Raw genomic sequence first — 24,796 nt, 5'->3', positions numbered from 1 at the left:
TACGCTTACGTCTTATGTCGTTATGTGTGAATTACATGGCAGTGGTCTTGGTGATCATTTTGGAAGAGATAAAAGCATCGCACTCGTAGAAGAAAGATATCATTGGCCTTCTTTGAAACGCGAGGTACAAAACTTCGTACAAAAGTGCATGCATGGTCTGTCGGAGAGCCAAGGGCACAATTCAAAATACAAGATTATATACTCCCTTGCCAGTTCCTGACCCCTTTCAAACGTCTTTTCTGAATCTTAATCAAATTCCATTGAAAATTCAAAGCCACCTAGTTTTCATTGCCAAACATGCTTATTGACAGTTACTCGTTACATTTTTCTGAAAGATCTAACATATATATTTCGGACCAATTGTGGCACTTATGTTCTTACATTAGGTGGGGAAATATTGCCGGTCGTTGGGTCACATTTCTAGACTTTGTTATAAATATTTTTGCAGCACCCACAACCACATAACACTAAATGCTAATCTTAAGGATGTGTGCTCGTGGTAAGGGAAAATAATCGAGTCCCTGAGCGATTGAGTTATTTCATGACCTGTCTTTTCTTTTTGTTCTTTTCACATTATAAGTGTTAGAATTGCGAAAAAATTAAAGACTGTAGCCCCGGCCACGAGCATCAATGTGGAACTGGTGGCAGCCATCCAGAATATGTGGCAGCGCAGCAACCAACAACCCTTTGAAGAAGCACACTAGTCAAAAGAAACACCAGAAATTGCAAAAGCAAGCTCAGCTCCTACCGATTAAAGGACAGCTCGAGAATAACCCATATTGATCTACCGGCGCCAGATCTCTACAGCAGCCAAACCTGTGTGTTAAGAACTCTCATATCTTCCAGGCTCCGCTGTCCATATACCAGACCCTTCATTTCTAATGTCAAACACCTTCCGACCAATCAGTCACAATTGCCTGCAGTGACAAGATTCATGAATTTATCAGTCCAAAAAGTTCCAGTTCCATGCTTCCGCCTGACAAGAAAATGCCAAGCATACACAAATATGTTTGAAAGTGTAAATCTAAATGCACGTAAACATAATCAATCTTGTTTAATTCGGTTACTTCTCTAGAAAATGCAGATTTGGCATCATGAGGTATCTCCGTCGTCTGAAGAAACACGAACTGTGCCAGTTGGGAAATGTAACCACAATCAGCCTTAACCAAAAATAATACCAACCGCTGAGCACGTCTAGCCAGAAATAAAAGCAGCCATAATTTTTATAGGACACTTTAACACTCCTACAAACACCGCTTGTACATCTGACATAATACAGAGGACTTAGCAATTGTAGTTGTAAGAAATCTTACTTAATCTAGTTATTTTCCTATGTAATCGTCTCGGATAATGATTTTATTGATTGAATATATTCAGATTGTTTATAAGATAGATGAAAATCTACAATAATATTTTTTTGTAAACTAAACTCACTTTCTCTCTCTTTCAACCTCTCTTACGAAACTTGTCCTAGAATCCTTTACAAGACAACTACTCTCTCCTTTATATAGGGTTTTACATAGTGGATTACAGCTAAGAATCCCTTTATTTTCGGGATCTTTGTGTGACATATTCGCTCATATACAATCGCTCATCTTCGCATATCTTACTTCTTCGCATAACTCCTCACACTTTACTCGTGACTTTGCTGATATCATCTGATGTGACATCTCAGTTTACTATGTGCGATATTCCTCGCGTATGTTGTATTCTTCACTTCGCGTGATTATTAATATGTGCGATATTTAACTTCTACATTTGCCTCTTCTCATGTCGCTTGATTCTTCAAAATGAGGGATATGAGAAATTCTTCTTTTTAAGGTCGCGCATGCTTATCTTTTTCCATTTTACTTTGCTGACAGTTATCCGGATTTCAAGTCTTTCTTATGTACGCGTGTCCTCTTAACCACTCATTTCTTGACACGTCTTTTTAACCGCAAGTTTTTATCCGTTCGTTTCTTCGCATTAATGAGAGTAAATTTTGAAAAACGGGTCGCTCTTTCCTATATATATTCTCTTTCTCATATAATATCTCTCTTTTACCTTCTTTTTATCTTCTTCATTCTCTCTCACCTTCTCTGCAAATTCATATTCTTCATCCCCATTCTCTAATGGCTCCTGCTGGTAAAAAGATGGAGATCGAATTTAACAGAATGAAAACCGACTTTAATCAAAGAGGTTATGAACTCTCTCTTCCTCCTTCTTGTGACTTCGCATCCAAACTTAACCTCGAACTAATTAGATCTGAGGAGTGGAGTAGCCGAAAAATCATTATTTCATTAGGTCAACTTCAATCTCTGCCAATTCCTTTATATAACCCTGATATACCTCTGTTCTATAGAATTCTTGCTGATGAAAGATTCGCACGAGGAATATTTCAAATGAGTGGTGATGCTATTAGGATACCCTTAGAGTATGCTCGTCGCGCAGCTGGTCTTGGAAATTCTTATCCCGAGGAAGTGCGAAAAGAAGGTCATCGTGACAAAGTCATAGATCCTGCTGAGTACACTCTTGATAATTTCTTTAAGAATTATTATATCGCTATCATGAAAAGTAATGTGACTAAATGGGTTGTTCGCGTAAGGAGAGCAGATGGTATTGTCGAAGATGATAAAATAATGCGAGATGTAGATTGGAATTCAAACTATAATCGTGCTACTCGCATATCTAATGATTCCAGTTGGCTCAATTGTCCTGTTATCTTGCATGGGCCCTTTGTTTCTGGTAGAGCCGCGGATGGTTCGGACAATCCTCTTCCCGAAGATTTTCCCTTTATCAACCTTGGGAATTTAAATTACTCGAAAATGAGGAAAAGAAAGTAGTGGTATGTGACCCTCTTAACCCGACTTGTAAATCTTTGTAATTTTCTTATATTTTATTTCTTCTCTTTCGCAGGATGCCTCAAAAGTCACTACTTCACTCAAGGTATGAACTTCGCATAATAAATAAGTAAGAAACACACTTCTCATTTTAACAATATTGTTCCCTCTGTTACTTAGCTTGATTATTCGCATAGGTGAATCCGTTAAGCGACAAAATTATAGGCAAAAGCAAGACAATCCCTAAGAAACCTGCTTCAAAGAATTTACCCTAGAAAACCTCATTTAAAGATGATGTCTCTAGGAAGCATGCGAGATATGATTCTTCTTCAAGCTCTGAATCTTCGGAGAGAAATACCTTAGCTTCTGAAGAAGAAGTTTCGATTGACTCGTATCGCCAAAAGCTGTCTGATCTTTTTTCTGGAGATGCCTTTACCACTCTTGATGATGATGAAACAGAACGTGCCTTCCAATTGGTCTCAAAGATCTGTACTGTTCCTGATTTGGGGGATCGATCTCTTCGTGGAGTTGCCTCTGCGATAAATCCAGACTTTCAATTTGCAATGACTGTCTTGGTAATACTCTACAACATTTATCTTTTATTTTTTCCTTATTCGCAACATCCACTTATGATATTTTTATCTTTGCAGGGTGCCCGCATATCTTATGCGATTGCTTTAGACAATGATAGGAAACTTCACAAGTTACAAGCTGAGATTACCAGACTGAAACATGAGAAGTCTACTCTTTTAGATGCGAATGTAATCCTTGCGAACGAGAATACCCAACTTAAAAATGAGAAATCAACTAATTCTCAATTGGTCCTTCAAACTCGAAAAAGAAACAAGGAATTCATTGGTATGTAATTCAGACTTTCTCACTCTTTTTCCTTCATTCAATCATTCGCACTTCTTATTTGATTGTCTTCGCAGACCTGTATAAACTTTCAGATGAAGCGGCTAATCTTCCCGATGCTGAAACTCTTTTAGAACATCTCAATTACTCTTTAAATAATTTCCCCACTCGAGGATTTGAAAACTTTATCTTAGAAGAATTAAGATTAAAATATACTACTCTTAGGGAACGCCGTAAAAATGCATTATTCGCTGCGAACAATTTTAAACGACGTTTTTATGAGGAGAAAGAAGCAGTTCAAATATTGGAGGCAAAGAAGAACGACCTTATTACTGAAATGCTCTTAGGGGTGCGAAAGCATTAGAACAATTTCAAGAATCCCTTATTCAGATTAAGATAGAGCGTGATTCAGCTCGTCATGAGAGAGACATTCTTGTTGAGGAAAGAAACTTAATTCGATCTCAACTCATTATAGAAAGTGAAGCTGAGTTCAATTGGGATGCTAGGGTTCTGAACGATGCTAGAAATAATTTAGGTGTAAATGTTAGTCTTCATATTGAGCATTCTACACTGGTCGCAGACATTATTTCCAATTATGAAGGTCATATGTTGTTCTTTGATCTTCGTTTTTATATATCATGTTTTTGTTTTTATATCCTTTAACTCTTTTTATTTTATTTTTACTTCGCAGAGAAAGAGAAGGAACAACAAAAGCGAATTTCAGAGCTAGAAACTTGCTTAGCCGCTAAAGAAGAAGAACCGTCTGCTCGTAATTCAAAGTATCAGCAACTGAAGCAGAATTGGTTTAACTTAGTCCAAAACAACAGCAACGATGCTAATCGTTCTCGTGAGGCTGATGTTAAGAGAGTTTGTGTCGAGAATGGTATTCCTTTGTCGAAGTACCATTTCCCAGCTATCCCTGAAAATGTTCAAATTCCTGATATCCAAGTTACTGATGAAGAGGATGATTCTGAAGAAGAAGTCAGCGATTCTGAGTCTGAACGAAATGATAAAGATGAAAATTGATTGCTTCTTCTTGTTATAATATACTTGTAGATTCTTGTAAACTCAGCTTTCATTTTTTTTTAATATGATTCTTCTTTTCTTCGCTTCGTATTTGTGTCTTCTTCATATACAAGTAAGATTATCAAAATGTGGCAAATAACATTTCTTTCGCATCCCCATTCTTGCCTCTTGTTATTTGTTGTATCTTTGATTATACCAAGATAATTGTTATCCTTTATCCAAAGATTCTATTGGTGCGAGCATATGGGAAACTTTGAGAATTAACTTTATATTATTCGTGAGGTATTATTTGTGCCTTCCTATGTAAAGGTATTATGTTGCCTCTTTTATGTGCAATGAAATCGCAGGTAGTCGTTACACCATAGTGTATTGACCCATTGATCTCATCTTACCATTTTCTCTTTGTATTATTTCCTCTTAAAGTTAATACGCATAAATATCTCAAGTCTTACTACTCCCATGAGTAAAAGTCTTGGAACATTTACGTCTTTTGACACAATTCAGCTCCCTAATGGAGGGTGCCGTCCTTATCTTCCCCCTGGTTGCCCCTTCAAGATTGCTTACCTCTATCTGGTTAAGATTATGGCTCTTCCCATCCGTCTTTTCAACAACCAGTTGATTTCGCAATCTCGCATACACTACCTATAGGGTTTATGGCAGCAAGATCGCACCCTAAGAGGGGTATCTTCGGACCGAGTGCATCATAGTCAGGACTTGTCAAGAGTGGCAAGGTACGCTCCAGACGTCCCGGGCACTCTTGACTCAACCGTGTACCTCGGCGCCCTGATCGAGTTTCTGCACTCCTTAGGAGATCCTTTCTCACCTTAGGTTCTCAATCTAAGATTAATATCTTAGACTGAAAATTTAAGGTATCTCTCCCGGATGGGCATTATCGTTTAATTCTCACCCCAAATCTCCATAACTCAAGTTTAGGGGTCGGTGTAGCCTTCCCTTGAGTCATGCTTTCTAGGTATTTCCAATTATGACGTGCGTTAGGTCTTACTATTTTGCCTCTTGCATATGAGCGAACTAGGGTGCACGCCATATTTGGATTCCTAGCCACTCTGATAATAAATATCATTTTCTGTAGCCTTTTATAAAGGTCTTATTAAAAAGATTTCTCTTTGTATTTTCTTATTATGATTTTACCATATGAATTTAAAGTTTTTCATTTCAATCAACTTTATTACATAAATATTGTTGTCAAATCATCTGATTCAATGAAAATCATACGCATTCGTTATATGCACTTGTCTTCTTTATTTCTGACTCTTCCGAAATTAGCACGTGTGCGACATACCATACGAATATGTCGCACATGTTTATAATCATTCAACAGGCATTGTCCAAACATCCTTTTGTGTTCCACCTTATGATGTTTTGTCTCCACTCATTTTGTTGCTTCTGTTGCTATTCATCTGCATCTTTTATTATCCACTACTTCCTTTATTGATTTTTTCTACCAATTTCCTTCCACCATGAACTTTCCATCAAGTGTTGTTTACTTTCCTTCCGTTACTCGATTTCATTATACTTCCTCAAACATCGACCATTAATCTCTCTGCTCTTTTACTATCCGCTGCATTCTTTTGCCAATTTCTTCGCTTAGACTCCCTTGCTTCGCAACTATCAATATCAATTTCTTGACAACTTTTACTTTCAACTGTGTCCCCTCTTATAATTCCAACACCCTTCGATAAAAGAAACTTTATACACTAATGAAAAGTTGATGCGACAGCTAGTATGCTATGCAGCCATGGTCTTACAATTAAAGCATTGTATGATGACTCAACATCCACTACACAGAATGTGATATCTGTCGGTAATCTTTGCAGAAGAATCCTCATAGTCACCTCCCCTTTTGGTTTGTTCGCAGAGCCATTAAAACCATAGATCTTGTATGTTGATGGGATCAGTTCATCGTCTCTGCCACCCATTATTTTGTATGTGTGATAAAATAGAATATCGACTGAACTTCCGGTGTCTATAAGAATTTTATTTATCTCCCATGTTTTTTTCTCTTCTTCTTCTTCTTCATCTTCTTCTAATGGTTTTGGGTTAATTGCCAATCTTACCACTAACGGTCACTCATGTGAAGCTTTTCCTTCTGGGACTTCATCTGCGGTGAACGAAATCTTCTGCTTTTGCCAGTCCTTCAAAGATGGTATTTTTTCCAGGTTGAAAATTTCCCTTCCTTCATCATCTCTTGCATATACTCGACTTAAGATATTATCATGAAAATCTTCTATGGTTTTGAATGAATGTATGATCGAGTTACAGAATAGATTTTTTGCCTTCGCTACCACCTCAATAACAAATGTGTTCCTATCCATTTCCTTTCCGTATTTATTTCCTTGAGATGGTGGTGGTGGTAGATTTCTTGTTTGATTTAGTAGAAAGTGGTCTAATTTCTCCTGCTCGATCATCCGCAATATAATCTTCCTCACATTTCTGCAGTTGCTTGTTGTATGACCATGGAATCTGTGATAGACAAAAAACTCTTTACTCCTCCTTCTTGTTGGTGGCTCTTCGCCTTCATTATATGGTTCTGGAATATCATCCATTAGGAGAGCAGCTTCTCATACTTTATCTACTGTAGTATTTAGAATTGGTAGATTTACTTGTTCCCACACTATTCTTCCAGCTTTCTTGTTATAATTTGTTTGTTGTCTTGTAGAGTTACCTGGCTGAACTGTATCATTATTTCCATATTTTTGAATTTGTTTATCTCTGTACTCTTTTTCAAACTCTGCTTGATCTGCGCTGCCCATAGCCACTAATTTTTTTTTCCATTCTGCATTACTCCTTCCTTGATTTCTCTGCGAGGTACTCGCAACAGCATTTGTGAGTCTTGGAAGTAAACTTGTATTTCCACCTTTCGAATATGATATTGCAACTGGGTAAGATTCCATATTTCTCTGCTTTTCTTCGAGGGCTATATATTCTTCTTGAAATTCGCGTAATTCTGACATTGTAATTTTATCTTTTACTCTAAAAATTTGGGTGTACAATAGATCTGTTGCGAAAAGAACATTTATGAATGCCAGAATAAGATGTCTCTCGTCCACCCGCCTTCCCATTTCACTTCACATTGTTCTCCAGCGAGTCGTTAGATGACGTAAGCTTTCATTCGTTCTTCTGCGAAGTCCAAATGCAGTTTCAATCCCCGATCTTGATAGAGTATTACTTATGTACTGCCCCAAAAAGATGTTTTGTAAATGATGGAACGAACCAATGGACTCTACAGGTAATCCTTCAAACCACTTCAGAGCTTCACCTGCTAAGCTTGCAGCAAAATACTTGCACATTACTGCATCATAATTTTCCCACTGCAATAAACATCTAGAGTAAGTTTTTACATGTTGGATCACGCATGCACTTCCGTCAAATATGCTTGTAAATGCGGGTAAACTGCACTTAGGTGGTATCGGTGCTCTTTGAATTTCTTTTGTAAATGGAGTTTTTCCTGCTTCCTCCACTGCTTCTTCTAGTTTTCTTCTCCCACCATTTCTTTTTGCAGTCATCATTTTTCTTAATTCTGACATCTGCCTGAGTATTTCTTTGCTGAACGATTGATCCAGATCTTCTTGCATAGGTCTTTTTAGCCTTGCTTGTCTCAATCTGTTCTCATAATTATTTTGGTGTATCGTCTCTTGTATCTCCTGTTTTTCAGCTTCCTCTCTTCTTCGCCTATGCCTTTCAGTATTTGTTTCAATTTGTATTATATCGTGTCTTTCTTCATTGTCTGTGCGATCATATCGATGTCTTGATATTTCTCTTTCTTGTGTTGTCATTCGACCTTGATTCGTACCTTCTACGCGATGATGTTCGTGCCCCCTTCTTCTACTATCAATGTGACGCAATCCACTTTGTAATTCTCTTTCTTCTAACTCTTCCCTTCTTCGTTGTCTATCTCTTGCACGCGCAGCTTCTCGTTCGCGCTCATATTCTTCTCTGTGCGTTTCCCTACCATGTAATATCATTTTTCCTTGACTTGGACATTCTTCTTCTCTTTCAGGATTAGTATTTGCTCTACGAAGAAGTTCGCGTGATGCTCATAACGATTAGTTGCTAACTCAATTATACGTCTTCTTTCCCTGTGATCTTCCAAATTTTCATCTTCTTGTGAGTTTTCTTCAATGACCTCCATATGTTGCTCTCGTCTCTCGTTTCTTCGATTAGATTGGCTCTGTCTGGAAGAATTCCTACTGGATCTTGATCTTGATCGTGTAACGCTTCTTGACCTTTGTTCTTGCAATCTAAGATTCTCTTCTCGTAAATCATCATTTTGACGGATCAAATTCGCACGCTCCTCTTCTTCCCTCTTTCTTTCGATTATTAATTTTTGCCTAAGCTCTGCAATCGTCATATTTCCTTCACTCGCTGTAATTGGTTCTTCGTTCCCATTTCTCTGTTCTTCTTCTGTAGAATTTGTCATCGCAGTGTGGACACTCACTCTATCATAATCAATATTCTGTTCTTGTCCTCGTTGAAATCGAATTGGATTTTCTTCTCTTTGATTTTCGTCCATTCTTTCTTCTTCTTCTTGCTCAAGATTTGTAATTCTTCTTCGTTCAGCGAGTCTGTTACTCCTTCTAGTCGCCATTCCTTGTTCCACAACAGATTCAATCCTTACCATTTGCTAAATGTTTTGATCTCACTATTTTCTTTTTCAATTTATGATATAATATCAGGATTTATCATCCAGAGCTGTTTTCTAGCGCCAAAAATGTAGTTGTAAGAAATCTTACAACTACACTCCACTTAATCTAGTTATTTTCCTATGTAATCATCTCGGATAATGATCTTATTAATTGAATATATTCAGATTGTTTACAAGATAGATGGAAATCTACAATAACACTTTTTGTAAACTAAACTCACTTTCTCTCTCTTTCAACCTCTCTTACGAAACTTGTCCTAGAATCCTTTACAAGACAACTACTCTCTCCTTTATATAGGGTTTTACATAGTGGATGACAGCTAAGAATCCCTTTATTTTCGGGATCTTTGTGCGACATATTCGCTCATATACAATCGCTCATCTTCACATATCTTACATCTTCGCATAACTCCTCACACTTTACTCGTGACTTTGCTGATGTCATCTGATGTGACATCTCAATTTACTATGTGCGATATTCCTCGCGTATGTTGTATTCTTCACTTCGCGTGATTATTAATATGTGCGATATTTAACTCCTACAACAATAACATAGATATGAAAGAAAAAAGTAACTCACCAGCTGCATTCCATAACCAAGAGCTGATGTGGTAATTCAGTGATGACCTGCCGGTTACTGATTTGGGTGGTGCTGGACTCCTCGCTGCTCGTCTTTTTGAATAAAATCAATTTCCAGTTTTTCAAGAAATGTGAGGGATTTCTTGAGATCATACGGTATAGACTCCTTCAATTTCTCGCACTTCCATATGGTTAATTTGCGGAGAGAAGTCTGTAACCGTAAATCCGGTAGCAATGTTAAGACAGGGCAGTCAACAATCTCAAGAACCTCAAGGAAAGGGAAAGAACTGCAAGGTGGTGGAGGAGCAACCCATTCTTTTAAAAGTTTCATCCCTGCAATGAACAACTGAGTTAATGAAGGGAAAAATGTTGGTGGTGTTGCAAATCCAGAAATGCTGCTTTCTTCTTGTGCATTCCCTTGGTAATAAAACTCTTGACCCAAATACTTCACCGACTTCATTACACCAATCTGAAGGACTCTAAGAAATGGGAGTCCACCCAGTGCTGGAAGCTGCTCACAACTAACGCACTCGAGCAAGGTTAACTTCACCAAATTCGGGAGGCTGTTAGAAGATGAATCCATCCACTTCGGAAGCTTTAACCCATGGAATCCCCATATTTTCAATTCTGCCAAGTTGGAGTGAGGTTGCAGACCTTCCAACACCATATCATGGTTGACATCACAACCAGATAAGTCTTCCCAGTGTAGTTCCAGATATTGAATATTTTGCTTGTCCATTAACTTTGCTCTCTTAGCGTCTTTTTCGCCTCTCACCCTGCTTAGATTTTTTATTACCAACACCTGAAGGGAATTTAGGCTTGCTAATTCTTGAATGCCACTAGAATTACTGGTCGCGACAGAGACCTCTTCTTTCCTCACCACATAAGGCTTTATTTCTTCCAGGGAAGTTAGCATTTCTATACCTCTGGGCATTATTGCATCAGATGTGTCTTCTCCATTGTGTGTCAGACGTCTCAATTTCGGCCAGTTCTTAACTTCATTTGGGAACTCACACTTATCTCCAAGATGCACTATCTCCAAATTGCAGAGGTTGCCAATGCATGATTCAGGCAATAATTTAATCTTCGTACCACCCAAATCAAGGCACCTTAATTGTGCTAATGCTCCAAATTCTCCAGGTAATGCATCTAAATTTTTACAATTGGCGAACTTCAACATTCTCAAATGGCTGATGCAAGTGACTGAATCTGGTAATTCTGTGATTGCTGTAAATGAGAGATCAATGCAGCTTAGATGTTTCAACAACCCAATTCTTAAGGGTAGCGCTTCAAACAATCTGCAGGCAAAGAGATCCAATGTCTGCAAATTAGAGAGGCTAACGACAGAATCAGGTAGCATTTTTACATCCGAATACATGAGATGTAAGTGCCTTAGATTTTTCAAACACCCTATGTATTTGACAGTCTTTTGAATGTTAACGCAACGAAAAAGCACCAATGTCTGCAAATTGTAAAGTTGGCTGATGGACACACCTCCAATGTCAGAATCTGAGAGGGAGAGGTACCTCAAATGCTTAAACTTAAAAGTAAAAGCTGGAATTTGGTTTCCACCGCGCAGCAATATTACACGCAAGCTCTTGTTACCAATCAAATCATTGATTCCCACAAAATCTTCATTCAGAGAAAATATTGTGCGCAATTTGTTTGCACTATTTAAGACTTCTGGAAATGTTTGAGATATTCTTTCATCTGAGTCTAATTGCAGTCGACGAATTTCAGAAATATTCTCCATGGCACTCACATTCAGGCCTGTGAACTCATGAATGTCGACGACACTTTGTGCAAGATCATGTACAAAATCATGCATCCTGCATCCTTGGATGTCACCAAACTCATCCTTCTCTATTTCCTGAAAGAACGAACTAGAAACCAAACTCTCAAAATAATCATTTCCAATATCTTCGAGTGATCTTCCATTTCCTCCGTAAGATGGATGAAGGAATCCTTCAGCTATCCATATTTGAATCAGACTTTCTCTAGCAACCATGAAACCTTTCGGAAATAAAGACCAGTAGCAGAAGCATTGTTTCAGATGTGACGGCAAATTATCATAGCTCAATCTCAGAATTGATATGATTCTTTTTTGACTTTCCCCTGCATTCAGAATGTCACTGTCCCGAATTGACATCCAATGACTCTCATCTTTTCTTAAGCGCATAAGACTTCCAAGAAAATTTGCAGCAAGTGGTAAACCAGCACATTTTCTCGCTATCTCCTTCCCTATGATTGTCATATTTGGAGTCTCAGACGCTCCGCCAGGAGAAAACACTTTATTCCTGATAATAGACCAGCATTCATCTTCGGGTAACTGTTTTAAATTGTACGCAGGAATTACACACCCAACAATGGATGCAACTGTGTTGTTACGTGTAGTGACTAAGAGTTTGCTCCCTCGAGCTCCCACATTTAGCAAACTCCTAAGATTCTCCCAGTCCTCTGCATTCTCATTCCACATATCGTCAAGCACTAATAAATATCTCCTCCCACTCAACTTTTCATGAACATTACCTACCAAGACCTCCATATTGGATACATCATCATACTTTGTTCTTGTAATGGACTCGACTATGTTTCTTAAGATCCTATAGATGTCAAAATTATCAGATACACAAACCCAGATTCTCAATTCAAAACTTTTCTCAATTGTGTCATCTTTAAACACCAATTGTGCTAATGCAGTCTTCCCAATCCCCCCCATACCCACTATGGATACGACCGGAACTTTTTCTTCATGTCTAAAACTTACAGATGATGATGTATGGATAGTCATTAACATCTTCACTATATCTAACTTTTCATTCTCTCTTCCTACAATTTTTAATTCATCTACAAAGGAAGACGTTACTCGGTTCCATGGCTTAATAGTCTGATTGTGAGCACTACAAATACTACCACTAGTCACTTGCAACTGAAACTTATCCTTATCACTGGCAATTTCATCTAATTTTCTATTGATATCTTCAATTTTATGAGCCATCTTTAAGCGAAATGCAAGTGGATTCGAGAATGTAACAAACGCGCGTACCTTATCTATCTTACGATTCATTTCCCGCCTACGCATGGCTTCATAGGAGAAAACATCCAACACATCATCTGCATCATAAGCAACATCTTTAAGCCTTCTCAACCAAAGTCTGACAGCAGCATCATTTGCTTGCTTCTTCTCAGCATCAACAGTTACAGCCTGAATCATCTCCAAGGTTCTTTCAAGTTTTTTCAGCTCATCCTCGATACCCCAAGTAAGAGCAATCTCTTGAGCAACAATAGACACTAATTTCTTCAGGATTTCAGCTACACCAGTAACAACAAGATCTACTTCAAACACCATTTTGCAATATCTGAAAGACAGTAAAGAAGTCAAAGAACTCAAAGAGAACAGAGAAAATTAAGCTTGCAGATACCGTCTCAGTCTCTCAAATCAATGTGTGAAAGGGGGTTTGGAAGCTCACTGGCAATTTCTTGTCTTCAACTTTCCTGAGATTCTTTGTGGACTAGGATCATTTGACTGGCAGTTCTCCCAAGTCTTCTTTGTCGGCTTGTCCCACTCATTATTGATCAACAAATATGAGTCAGAAAAACCATGATTTCAGCTCATATGCTTGTTTGAGTGGTCCTTGGGAGTGTATGGACCAAAAAAAAAAAAACAAGAGAAACAAAGACTGGAACAACAAGAAAGCATAACCAAAGTTGAGCATAAGAAAGCTAGCTAATAATATATTACTTGCTCAGGGAGCAGTTAAATCCATCCATATTTCCATAGTTTGAGCTTGGCCTCGAAAACCATACCCAAAATTACCATCAGGTTTTAGTTTTACCGTTTTTACTTACAACTACATATATGTAGTTAGATTTTTACATTGTAAAAGAGCCTGCTAATTCTAACCTCAAATTAGCTCCACAAATATAATATATCGCGCTGACATCTAGGGGTTAAAGTTTATAGCACAAAAGGATCCATCGGTATTTATGTTATGTTGTCTTAGTTTTTACTCCACTCGTATAAAACTTCGTAATGCTGGGCGGCCAAGTCTTCGAGATTTGGTAATTGGCTCTTCCTCCTGAAAACAGCAATCTGAGAGGCGAACCCTGGTTCCACATCACCTATCCCACCAACTCCGCTGAATTCGACGCTGTAGTTGTGTCTAGAGGCTAGGTCGGAAGCCCAGGAGTTGAACTGCACTCGAGTCCACTCAAATTTGTGGTCATGGTTGCGGAATTTGCAGGGAAGAGAGGAGTTCTTCTCATCTGCTTCATCATCTCGAGAATTCTTCTGTAATATTGGGTTGTATTCGTAATTTGGAGTTGAGACGATCAAAATTTTGGGACAGAAAGTACTCAACGCAATGTTGCCAAATGCACATGCTTCATCCTCCTGCATATGCTCAATCACCTGCACATATGACCAAAACACGTTAATCGCATTCTGTTGTGAAATATAAAGATGGAACTATAACAATCTCATTTTTTTCGAGGGTGTATACGGAACCAAGAAAAGTGTTTCTAAATATTATAACAGGGATGCAGCAATGGTGAGGCAATAGTGGCTGGCAACAAGAATTCTCACTAGAATTCAGTAAGGTTTTAAATTTAGGTGCAAAGCAAGGAAATAGAACATCGAATACCTCTAAGCAAGTTCCAATATCAAATCCATACAGCCTAGTGTCAAAAGTGGTGATGGAACCATCATACAGCAGAGCAGACTTGATGCTTGATAATGGTGAATCTTTGCCATGCACTGAACTTAGTTTAGAGTGGAGAACCTGCAATTATAAACGAAGTTACAGAGCAATTAGTCGAAAGGTTTAGTAAAGAATAGTATATTAACTGACAAACAGCTTTCAGATGTGAAATCAAACAACTGGTTAGCAGTTCACACCTTCGCAGCACGAGTAAGGCTTTTACGAGAGATATCCACCCCAACGATTTTCTCAAGGGTTATTGGATAATCCAATAGAGAATCCAAAAGAGCACCTGATCCGCATCCAAAATCAACCTGAGAAACAAAAGCAAAAATCTTCACTATGTGCCACGACTCTAAAAGAAAAACAGAACATTGGCAGGTATGAAATCAAATCTTCACTATGTGCCAAGACTGTAAAAGAAAAACAGAACATTGGCAGGTATGAAATCGGGACAATATTACAAAATATAAATGGTACGAAAAACATACCAATGTTGCAGCACAGGACTCATTGATGTGTTTCACTGCGTATTCAACCCGTTGCTTTGAAAGAGGGGGACTAAACAATGCCTGCTCCATACGGTCCTCCAACGGCTCTTGTACCCGCAACAAATTGATAGAGTACTTCGAGACACAGTTTTCTGAAAAGAGAGATCAGGTTTGTCAGGATAAAGAGAAGAGCATAGAGGAACTAATACAATGGAGACATGAAAGAGAAAAGAAACTCACTTAAAGATGACGAGGATATAGATTTTGCACAACCACCAGCTGAACTCAGAACCAAGAGCTGATGTGGCAACTCAGTGATGAAAAAAGCAGATTGACCAGCGGACATTTGTGTAACACATGTTTCAATTTGAGGAACCACAAAACCGCTTCCAATTTCAAACTCGAATTCTTCACAAGTTTCAAGAGTTTCTTTCACGTCTTCTTCTCCTTCTCTAACCAATGAGATGTCATAGCTAATGCAGACCAGGGACCCATTTGATGGAGAGACTCCAGAATCAAGACCTTCTATTTTTGGTGGGGAAACTATGTTATAATGCCTATTCATCTCAACGAGCTCCTCCACACGATTCAGGAGACCCACCGAATCCTTCGAAAGAACCCTAGTATGTATGGATGCACAGATAGCAAATGCCTTCAAAAAGTTCTTTGGATAAACACGGACCCCAAGTGCATTATTTTCAGATGGTGACCACTTCTCTATAGGAAGGTCCAGTTGTTTAAAATACTTGTTCAGCCACAAAAGGACTTTTAACGAAGTGCTCTGTACTGCATCACCCTGCCTTTTGTAACAATCTCCAGGCAAGCACTCCATAATCACATCATGGCTTGTGGATACTATCTTCACACCACACTTGAAGGTGGCTCCACCACCCATTATCCCCTCCTTGCTGTTAGCCTCTACATCACCTCCATTTGCAGTGTCTTCTATTTTTTGTTTTTTCGTGGGAGATTGATTAGCATCATTAACACAAGTTGTAGAGAATTCAGGTTCAGGTAGCCAATGCAGGCGGCAGAATGTAGATAAAAGATCCCTAGGATAGGAACCTCTCCAGTTTGTACGTGTAGTGAATGCTGTGGGTAAGTCTGCTGCGATTACTGCATCTCTAGATAACTTGTAACCCCCATCAGGTAGCCTACCAACAAGCATCCTGGATAAACAGTTTCATCAAGAATAAGCAATGACGATAAGCTGGAAACATTTTAGGAAATAAATATAAAACAGTCGTAAATTTTGATACATGAAGACATTTAGCTAAAATCCACATCCTTTTTTCCAAAGAAACAAACTAATAAATAAAATCATACAAGCAAGTTTCAAGAAGATGGAAGAAAATGATGAACGCCATGTACATGATATTCCCACATCCTAAATGAAATTACATGAGATCCTAAATGCAATTATAGGAGACTATGATAAAATTGGTGGGAAAATAGTGGAAAGCAGAGGAATAGATACCTGTAATAGGTACCTAGTGTTACGTCTTCATGAAAAAGATCTGTACATTTCCACGTGTATCCAAAAGTTGCCAAGATTGCTTCTCCATGAATATTTTGACCAGAAAAATAGGATGCCCTTAAATTGAGAGTTTCTGTTTCGTATGAAAGATCTTCCAGTGTCGAATCAGATTCCAGTGGAAGTCCCAACGGAGAAAAATACACTCTCATCTCCGATGAAGATTTTCCAATAGTTCTGCAAAAAAAAATTAGTGTTAGTGCAACGTGGTTAGAAGATCAAGGACAAGATTCTATCCTCCCTGACCTATACATATAGACCCAACAAAACATCAGCATTTCCCAGGATATAGACCCGACTACTACTTTAAAACTTGAAGAAAAACAACACAGCGAGCTGGGTTTAGCGGTGATGGGTCAAGAATGCTCAAAAAGTTGGGGTCCACCAATAGTTAGATAAATGTAAACCAACCACAAAATGCTTCTGTAGTTTATTTGTTCAACCCACCTGGAGAGAAGAACATGAGAAGCATCTGCAACACCTAATTTTTCTGCAATGACATCAACGTAATATTCCTTGGAAGAAATATTAAGAGACAGCGGCTGGACAGGCTTCTCAAGTGAGCAAGGTATGCGTATGGCTTGAACACAAATGTTTTCTGTTGAAGGATTCCCATTATTTACAGCCTCAATAGTCTCGGGGGAGTACTGGTTCTGCTTCCGAATCCAGAGCTTTCCCTCATCAGTGGCTACAGAACCAGATAATGTAGCAGCCTTCATGATAAGCGGGATACTTAGCAAGTGATCAGTTTCCACTTTGCGATTGATGGATTTGCATAAATTATTAACCTTCTGATCACATGCAGCAAGAATAGACGCAGGAACCAAACCCTTGAGATGACCTCTTCTCATTAATGCAGCTCTTAAGTGGCCAGTCAGCGGATGGGGTGATGGAAGAAACTGTACCACATAATTCAAAATACAGAATAGATAAAATCAGAATGAGAATTATGCTAAACAACATGGTTCCCATTTAGAATACTGACCGTTAAACCAAAAAATAAAGACAAACGTCACAAACCTCGTCTGAAAATACATAAGACACACGAGTGACTAATTCATCACATAGTTCTTTTACAGTCAGTTCATTTGTCCCTGTCTTGATACCAAGCTGCATAATACCAGAAACATAAGAAGAATTACAAAACAATCTTTGCAACTACAAATAACATTCAAATTAAAACAGTAAAGAATCAAATAAAAAAAAATATATATACCTTGTCGATAGCAATCTGTGCAGCAGACTGCTCAGCATCTTTCTTTCTTTTGCAGACCTCTGAAGTAACAGCCACATCAGGAAGCTCCAAAGTGCAGCGAAACAAAGAAGGACCTTGTTGTGGAATGGCTAACCCTGGGCAAACATTTTGTGCAGATTCTTTCACTTCTTCTGTCTTGTAAACCGCCTTGGTACCAAATTTTTGGTGTATAATAGCTTTAGGAGTAGGTAGTGGTGCCTTCTTGGGCACAACCGATTCAGTTCCCATTAGTCCTCTTCAACGTATTTAAATGCTTATAACCACAAAATCAAAATACCACCTCCACTACCTGTTAGAGGAAACTAAAATCAGTCAAAACTATAACCCATTAGGCCATTCCAGAAAAACAACAAAAAGATCTCATACTTTATGATAAAGATTTCTACTCAAACCTTAGTTTTATTTTTATCAATTACTAAGACGGGAAAAGCAAGTGACCTACATTGGTTTGGTACTCTCAAGCATTCGTTCAAAACACCATTTCTACACAAGATTATTATCTCGTTTCCTCATGGTGGGTGGTGGTGATGCGTGATAGTTGGGTCTGCATGGACCACCACCACCCACCACCAATATCCACCAGCACTAACAATGTAGGTCACTTGCTATGATACCAACCACCACCATTATAATTTAGGGCTAGTAGGTGTAAAGAAAGAACATTGCCCCATAGTCAAACAAGCAACACCCCAATTTACCCACAATTTTGATGTTGTTGGTGGTGGTGGTGCTGGTGGGTGAGTATTGGTGGTGGTGCTGAGTGTTGATGGGTTTTGGTGGTAAGTGGTGGTGAGTGTTAATGGGTGTTGGTGGTGAGTAGTGGTGGTCCATGCAGGTCCAACTATCACCCATCACCATCATCACCACCACCACCACCACCCACAACTACAACCACCACCACCAACAGCACCCACAACCACCACCAATAGTAACCACAACCACCACCATCATCTTGCAGTTTAAAGAAACAACACAAAGATCTGAGCTCTATACATCAATACTACTAAATCATAATCAAACCCTAGTTTTTAAAAGAGAGGACGAAAAAGAAATCTACTTGCATTGGTTGAAAACATGAAAAGATCGTAATCTTTGGTCGTTCTAACAAGCAAGGATTGTTTAACCTTAAAGAAACCATCTTGCATGTCAAAGAAAAACAATCAAAATTCAACAATGTTAAACCCCTAAAACCTTACTTAAACCCTAAACCAAATTTAGGGGTTTTAAGATTTCTTCAAAATTTTACCAAAAGATTGAAAATTTCTTGGAATTTCAAGTTGGGGATTTAGGGTTTTTACCTCAATTTTTTTTTGGTTTCTTCTCGCTTCCTCCGCTCAGTTCTTCGGACAGTGTGGATGTGGGTGACTACTGAAACGGGCTTTTATTTTCTCTCTACTTTAAAGGGAAAAGGTCGACATTGGCGGGTCCCACCTGGGAATCTAAGTGGGTCACAGAAGAGGAAAGTGCTAGGATTTTCCTTGTATAATGTGGGTGTTCAACACCTTAATTTTTTTCTCTTTTATTTCAGCTCATGTGGATAGTATCCCCATTAACAGCTTGAAGTGGTGGATTCGGAATTGTCATGAAAGGAGGCTATGGATGACATTCGTCAGTGAGCTCTAAGCATTCATATTCAATTTTCGAAAAACGCATACGTGGTGTTTGGCAACCAGAATGAAAGTAAAACTGTTTTTTAAGCATCTCCAATGCTGGGATCAAGTTCTATACTGTCATGCCTCCTAAAATTAAGATTTGTTAGATTAGAGATTGCCACATTAGGGGTTGCAGATTAGTTTTAGGTGAAACTTTTATCTTTATTTATTCGGTTCGTGAGTTATAACCCCAAAGATGTCACTATCCATCCACAAAAAATCCATCAAAACAAAAATAACACAAAAATCCCAAAAAACAAAAGTAACACAAAAAACCCCATTGAAATTTGGGGTTTTTGTATCAATTTTTAAAAATTTGGGGTTTTTGTATCAGTTTTGTTTAAGATAGAGTTTTAATAGATCCCAACATTTGAACGGGGTTTTTGTACCACAAGTTTAATCACCTTGGATTTTTATGACTAGTTTTGTTATCTATTTCTTTATGTAGCAGTGACCCACAAGAATAAAGTGTTAATAAGGCCGACTCCCACGTATCATGGTTAAATTTTTTATATTTCCTATTTCAGGTGGTGTGGAAAACTTGTTGCGCTATTACAGGAAATGATCTAAGCGGCAGGATCTCTTCGCCAGTGAAAAAGTCTTTGTCGTTGTTATGTCTCCGATTAATGGATTTTTATCTCTGATGGTCGATCAACTACTTCCTATAAATACGCACACATTCTTCTTATTTCTTTACATATTTCTTTACACCTTCTCCAACTTTTCTGTATTTGTTTTCCAAATTCTTTCACATAACCCCATATTTCTCCAAATTTTTTGTTGTACTAAATTTTTCACAAAGAAACAGAAAAGACAAAGCATCAAGCAACACCCGATAGTAAACTGGAATCAGGATAAAGAACATAAGTTCAGAAATTATAGACAACATGCTGATCCTAGTGTATTCCTTGTACACATATATAGTCATCAATAGCGAGTTAATTCATTTAAACTAAGAGGTGAGTGGTCTGAGTTCGCAGCCGAGTTCCTTCCTTCTGTTGTTAAAAAAAAGAGTATGAATATATCCTTGGTGGAATTTTTATTTTATAACACCTAAAAACCATATGACTCAGATGATTCAAGATAAATTTTAAAGTTAGTGGAAGATTAAAATTACATTCTATTTTCAAGATTTCAAATGCGGTAAGTATTTTTCGTCTCTAATTTAAATTTTTTATTCAATTTTTTTAGTTTTATATAGATTTAAGTTTGTCTATTTTTTGATACCCTAAACAAATGGTCCCTAGATTACATCCAAGCTCCTTAAATTGGAGTGGAATTCTGGCAATTATAGGGTTAGAATCCCTACCTCCGCAGTGGGAGGGAGCATGCCTACCACCGGACCACTTGGTGATTGGCATATAGATTCAAGTTAGGTATATGTGAAATATATGATATGCAAAATTATGCAAATTGGTAGAATGGAAAAATTGGGGTTAGAAGGGCCCACGGGTAATGAATGCTAAGATAGAAAAACTAAAAGAATAAAGGATTTTTAGGTTAGACGCACGAAATTAGCTAAGTATTTTATTCGAAAAAAGTGGAACCATGATTGGTGGTTTTTTGCTTACTACTGGTTTTTTTTTCCGAATTGAGACCGATCATTCTAATAGATAGGGATAAACTGATGAGTTCAGATACTAATGAACTTTATAGAAGACTTATATATTGGAACAATACTTTTACCGACCTATCAACAACAAGTAGATCTACTAACGGATTTTCCGTTCTTTTATCAAATATTATGCTTTTTCCCGGATACTCAGGTAATACCCACTGATTAGATGTTTGACTATTGGCTTCATATAATTCAGAAAACACGAGTTTTCTAAATATCTCTAGCCCATATCTCCTATTAAAGGGTGTTATTCGGTAATACATGTCTAGTAGATCACCCCCGCGCTAAATTTTTAGGTTAGACGCATGGAATTAGCTAAGAATTTTATTCGAACAAATGTGGAACCAGGATTGGTGGCTTTGTGTTTACTACCAGTCCTTTCCTCCGAATTGAGACAGACCATTCTAATAGATGGGGGTAAACTGATGAGTTCAGATATTAATGAACTTTATAAAGACTTATTTATTGGAATAATACTTTTACCGACCTATTAACAACAAGTAGATCTACTAAAGGATTTCCCGTTCTTTACCAAATATTATGCTTTTTCCCGAATACTCAGATAATACCCACGGATTAGATATTTGACTACTGGTGGGCCCGGAGATGTGTATAATTGAAGCGATAAAAACGGGGGCCTACAGTAATACCGCAAGTGCACGGTCGTCAGTTGTAGCTCGTGCAAGTACGGGTCGATCCACAGAGATCGGGTGTGTTTTGGAGTGTTCTAGCTAATTGGGTTCCTAAATTGCTATTGGGCTATGAAGCCTTTTTGGCTTCAATTGGGCTTAATGGGTTTGTTTCAATAAAATGAACTGAGTTTGGGCTCAGTTAGTCTTTGAAGTGCAAATGGGCTTTGGGCCTTTGATTGAGCTTTGGGCTCAATTTCACCCTAACAGTGAAGTGATCTTTCACTGTAATTTGGCTTTGGGCCCTCTGGAATGAAATGTATTGGGCTTGGCTAATGAACTAGGCCTTTGGGCTTCACTGAATTGAACTTGGGCTTAGTTGGCTTGGAGAGGCAGCAGCAGTAGCAAGACTGCACAGCAGCTGCACAAGCAGTGCAAGTAGCAGCAGCAGCCTAAGCAATGAAAGCAGCTACAGCAGGGCAAAACAAGGCAATGAAAGGCAAAGCAGGGCAAATAGTATGATGCAGCAGCAGCACAAGTGCTGCACAGCAGGGGAATTCAAAGCAGCAAGGCAATGCAGTGAAAGAAAGAAAGCAGCAGCAACAGGGTTGCAGCAGCAGCTGCAGCTGCACAAGCAGTGCACAGCAGCACAAGGCCAAGAGAAGAAAGCAGAGCTGGCAGTGAAGCAAAAACAAATGAAGAAAAACAATGCAGCAGTGCAAGGCAAGTGAGAAAGAAAAGATGGCAGTGAACAAAACAGTGAAGACAGTAAAGAAAAAACAAGCAGAGAACAATGCAAGAACTAAACAAAGCAAATACTAGACATCAAAGAAAAATGATAAAACAAACCAAGGCCTAAGGCCAAGGACAGGGATGATGGTGAAACTGAAATGGAGCAAAACTAAGGCACTCTTCTAGAGTGGGAAGAGAACTAGCTTGCTCATTGTCACTAGTGAGCACTAGTTTCTCCCCACTACTCAATCAACTCAGTGCAACCTAAGCATACACAAGGAATGGCAAGAAAATCAGCTTGCTATGAGCACTGATTTCTTCCATTGCACAATCAGCACAACGCTTCTAAGATATCTAGCCTAGCATTTCATCAAATGTGACAGCAAATTAAACACAACAATGAACATGTAACTGACAGTGAGCAACAACAAACATGAACACAACTAACTGAACTAACAATGAACATTTAACAGAAACACTAACAGGATACAACATAACAGGACACAAGTAACATGAACATGAAACTGAACTAACAATGAACATTTAACAGAACAGCAAATTGAACTAAAAAGGAACAACATTAACAGACATGAACTGAAATTAACATGTGAACTGAAATCAACAGGACATGAAAGTCCTGGATGTCGGCTAATCCAAACATACATAACAATTAACACAAACATTAACAATAAACACAAACATAACAATTAACAGGACATGAAAGTCCTGGATGCTGGCTATTCCAAGCATACATAACAATTAACACAAACATTAACAATAAACACAAACATAACAATTAACAGGACATGAAAGTCCTGGATGCTGGCTATTCCAAGCATGGTTTCTACAACACACCCACAGTCTATTTATACCCCCAATTACATCATTAGGGTTTTCCCCAATTTTCACCCAAAAATCCCCAAACTGACAGAGCTAGGGTTGGTGATTACTCACCTAATTTGATGTAGCCACATCAAATTGAGCTCGACCCATTACTCTACTTGTCCTTCTCTACCTCTCCATGCCTTCAATTGCTTCTCTAGCACACGTTAATCCATCAATCCATAACCTAGGGTTTAGGTTAGGTAATGAGTTGATGGGATAAAGGGCTAGAATGATGGGGGAAGGTGTTCAATCACGTGTAGGATGATGACGGAGGTGGTATGGTGGTGTTTGGTGGCGGTGTGGTGGTGGCAGTGGAGGTGAAGAAGATGGTGGCAGGACATGGTGTCTCTGCAGAGGGGGTGAGGTCGATGGAGAGGAAGGAGGAGATGTTTGGTTGAGGTTAAATGGTTCGGTTGCTAGGGTGTTAGGCGAGTGTATCGAGTTTGATGTTTCGTGAGATGGGCCGCGAGATGCGAAGCTGGTAGGTGGATCGGATGGTGATGTGAAGTGAAGCTTGTAGCGACCGTCAGATTATATGATACAACAAAATCAACGATTCCAGATGGAGTTAGGTGTTGTAGTGTTAGGCGGAGATATCAAACTTTGATGCACAGCAAGGGAGCGACCGTTGGATTCAACTACCATCTAATCTGAAGGCTTGGAATTTCAGCGTTGTGGTGCTTGGCAGAGACTTCAGATTTTGATGCTCTATGCAGGAGCGACCGTCGGATGCTTCTGAGAACTGATCTGATGGCTGAGAACGAAGGCGCTTTTGTGTGTAGAAAATGAGGTTGTGCGCACCATTCTTCGCGGCTTCCTTGCGTAATTTCTCCCGGCTTTTCACTACTTTTCTGCTCTTTTCGCTCCGCGACTCATCCAAACTTTATTTATTACCTAAAAATGCAAAATTAGTTAATAAAAATATTTATTCTTGAAAACAATGAAAATACAGAATATGGGATAAAATGTAGAATTAATGCACAAAAGATGAGTTAAAATGCCAACAGAAAGGGATAAATATATACAATATTTGGCACTCATCAAATACCCCCAAACCTGAATTTTACTTGTCCTCAAGTAAAACAAAACTAAGGAAATCCTAACTATACCACTGTCGCTGGTCTCTCGAATGCATTTAGCGTATGCACTAAGCCTTTTAAACCACTAAGTGTCCCTAGTGGACGAGTTGAAGTCTCGTGAAGGTTTACCAGAGGTGTGCCTACAAAACCTAAGGGCAAAATATAAGCTCATATTCCATCAAACGTGACATGTGCAAAACAGTTAAGCTCACAGCAAAATGGAGATGTCAATCTAGCTATCGAAGGCACAATCCTAGCACTGATAACAAATAAAGACAT

General features: G+C 38.5%; 2 protein-coding genes across 3 annotated transcripts; both read right to left on the bottom strand.

The window, feature by feature from the left end:
• Positions 1–884: 884 nt before the first annotated feature.
• On the bottom strand, positions 885–13,416 carry LOC113312646 (disease resistance protein RGA2-like). Of its 2 annotated transcripts, none has more exons than XR_003341693.1 (2): positions 9,944–13,362; positions 885–917 (listed from the first exon to the last, which is right to left on the bottom strand). XR_003341693.1 is itself a non-coding variant. In XM_026561384.1 (2 exons), exon 2 carries the CDS (start codon positions 13,289–13,291, stop codon positions 9,998–10,000), a length of 3,294 nt encoding a protein of 1,097 aa, XP_026417169.1. In that variant the 5' UTR covers positions 13,292–13,301; positions 13,413–13,416; the 3' UTR covers positions 9,500–9,997. The 2 variants fall into 2 exon arrangements, 1 of the variants encoding a protein (XP_026417169.1); XM_026561384.1 differs by lacking the exon at positions 885–917 and adding an exon at positions 13,413–13,416 and having other exon boundaries at positions 9,500–13,301.
• Positions 13,417–13,678: 262 nt separating this feature from the next.
• On the bottom strand, positions 13,679–19,287 carry LOC113312641 (small RNA 2'-O-methyltransferase-like). The gene is made up of 10 exons (XM_026561380.1): positions 19,221–19,287; positions 17,884–18,211; positions 17,688–17,777; positions 17,115–17,566; positions 16,611–16,844; positions 15,374–16,302; positions 15,134–15,285; positions 14,840–14,956; positions 14,586–14,723; positions 13,679–14,353 (listed from the first exon to the last, which is right to left on the bottom strand). The coding sequence occupies exons 2-10, from the start codon at positions 18,148–18,150 to the stop codon at positions 13,943–13,945; spliced, it is 2,790 nt and encodes a 929-aa protein (XP_026417165.1). The 5' UTR covers positions 18,151–18,211; positions 19,221–19,287; the 3' UTR covers positions 13,679–13,942.
• Positions 19,288–24,796: the final 5,509 nt, after the last annotated feature.

This window comes from Papaver somniferum, chromosome 1 (genome assembly GCF_003573695.1).
Source record: "Papaver somniferum cultivar HN1 chromosome 1, ASM357369v1, whole genome shotgun sequence".
Taxonomy (NCBI): Eukaryota; Viridiplantae; Streptophyta; class Magnoliopsida; order Ranunculales; family Papaveraceae; genus Papaver; species Papaver somniferum.
This window is presented reverse-complemented; position numbering and strand designations above follow the sequence as displayed.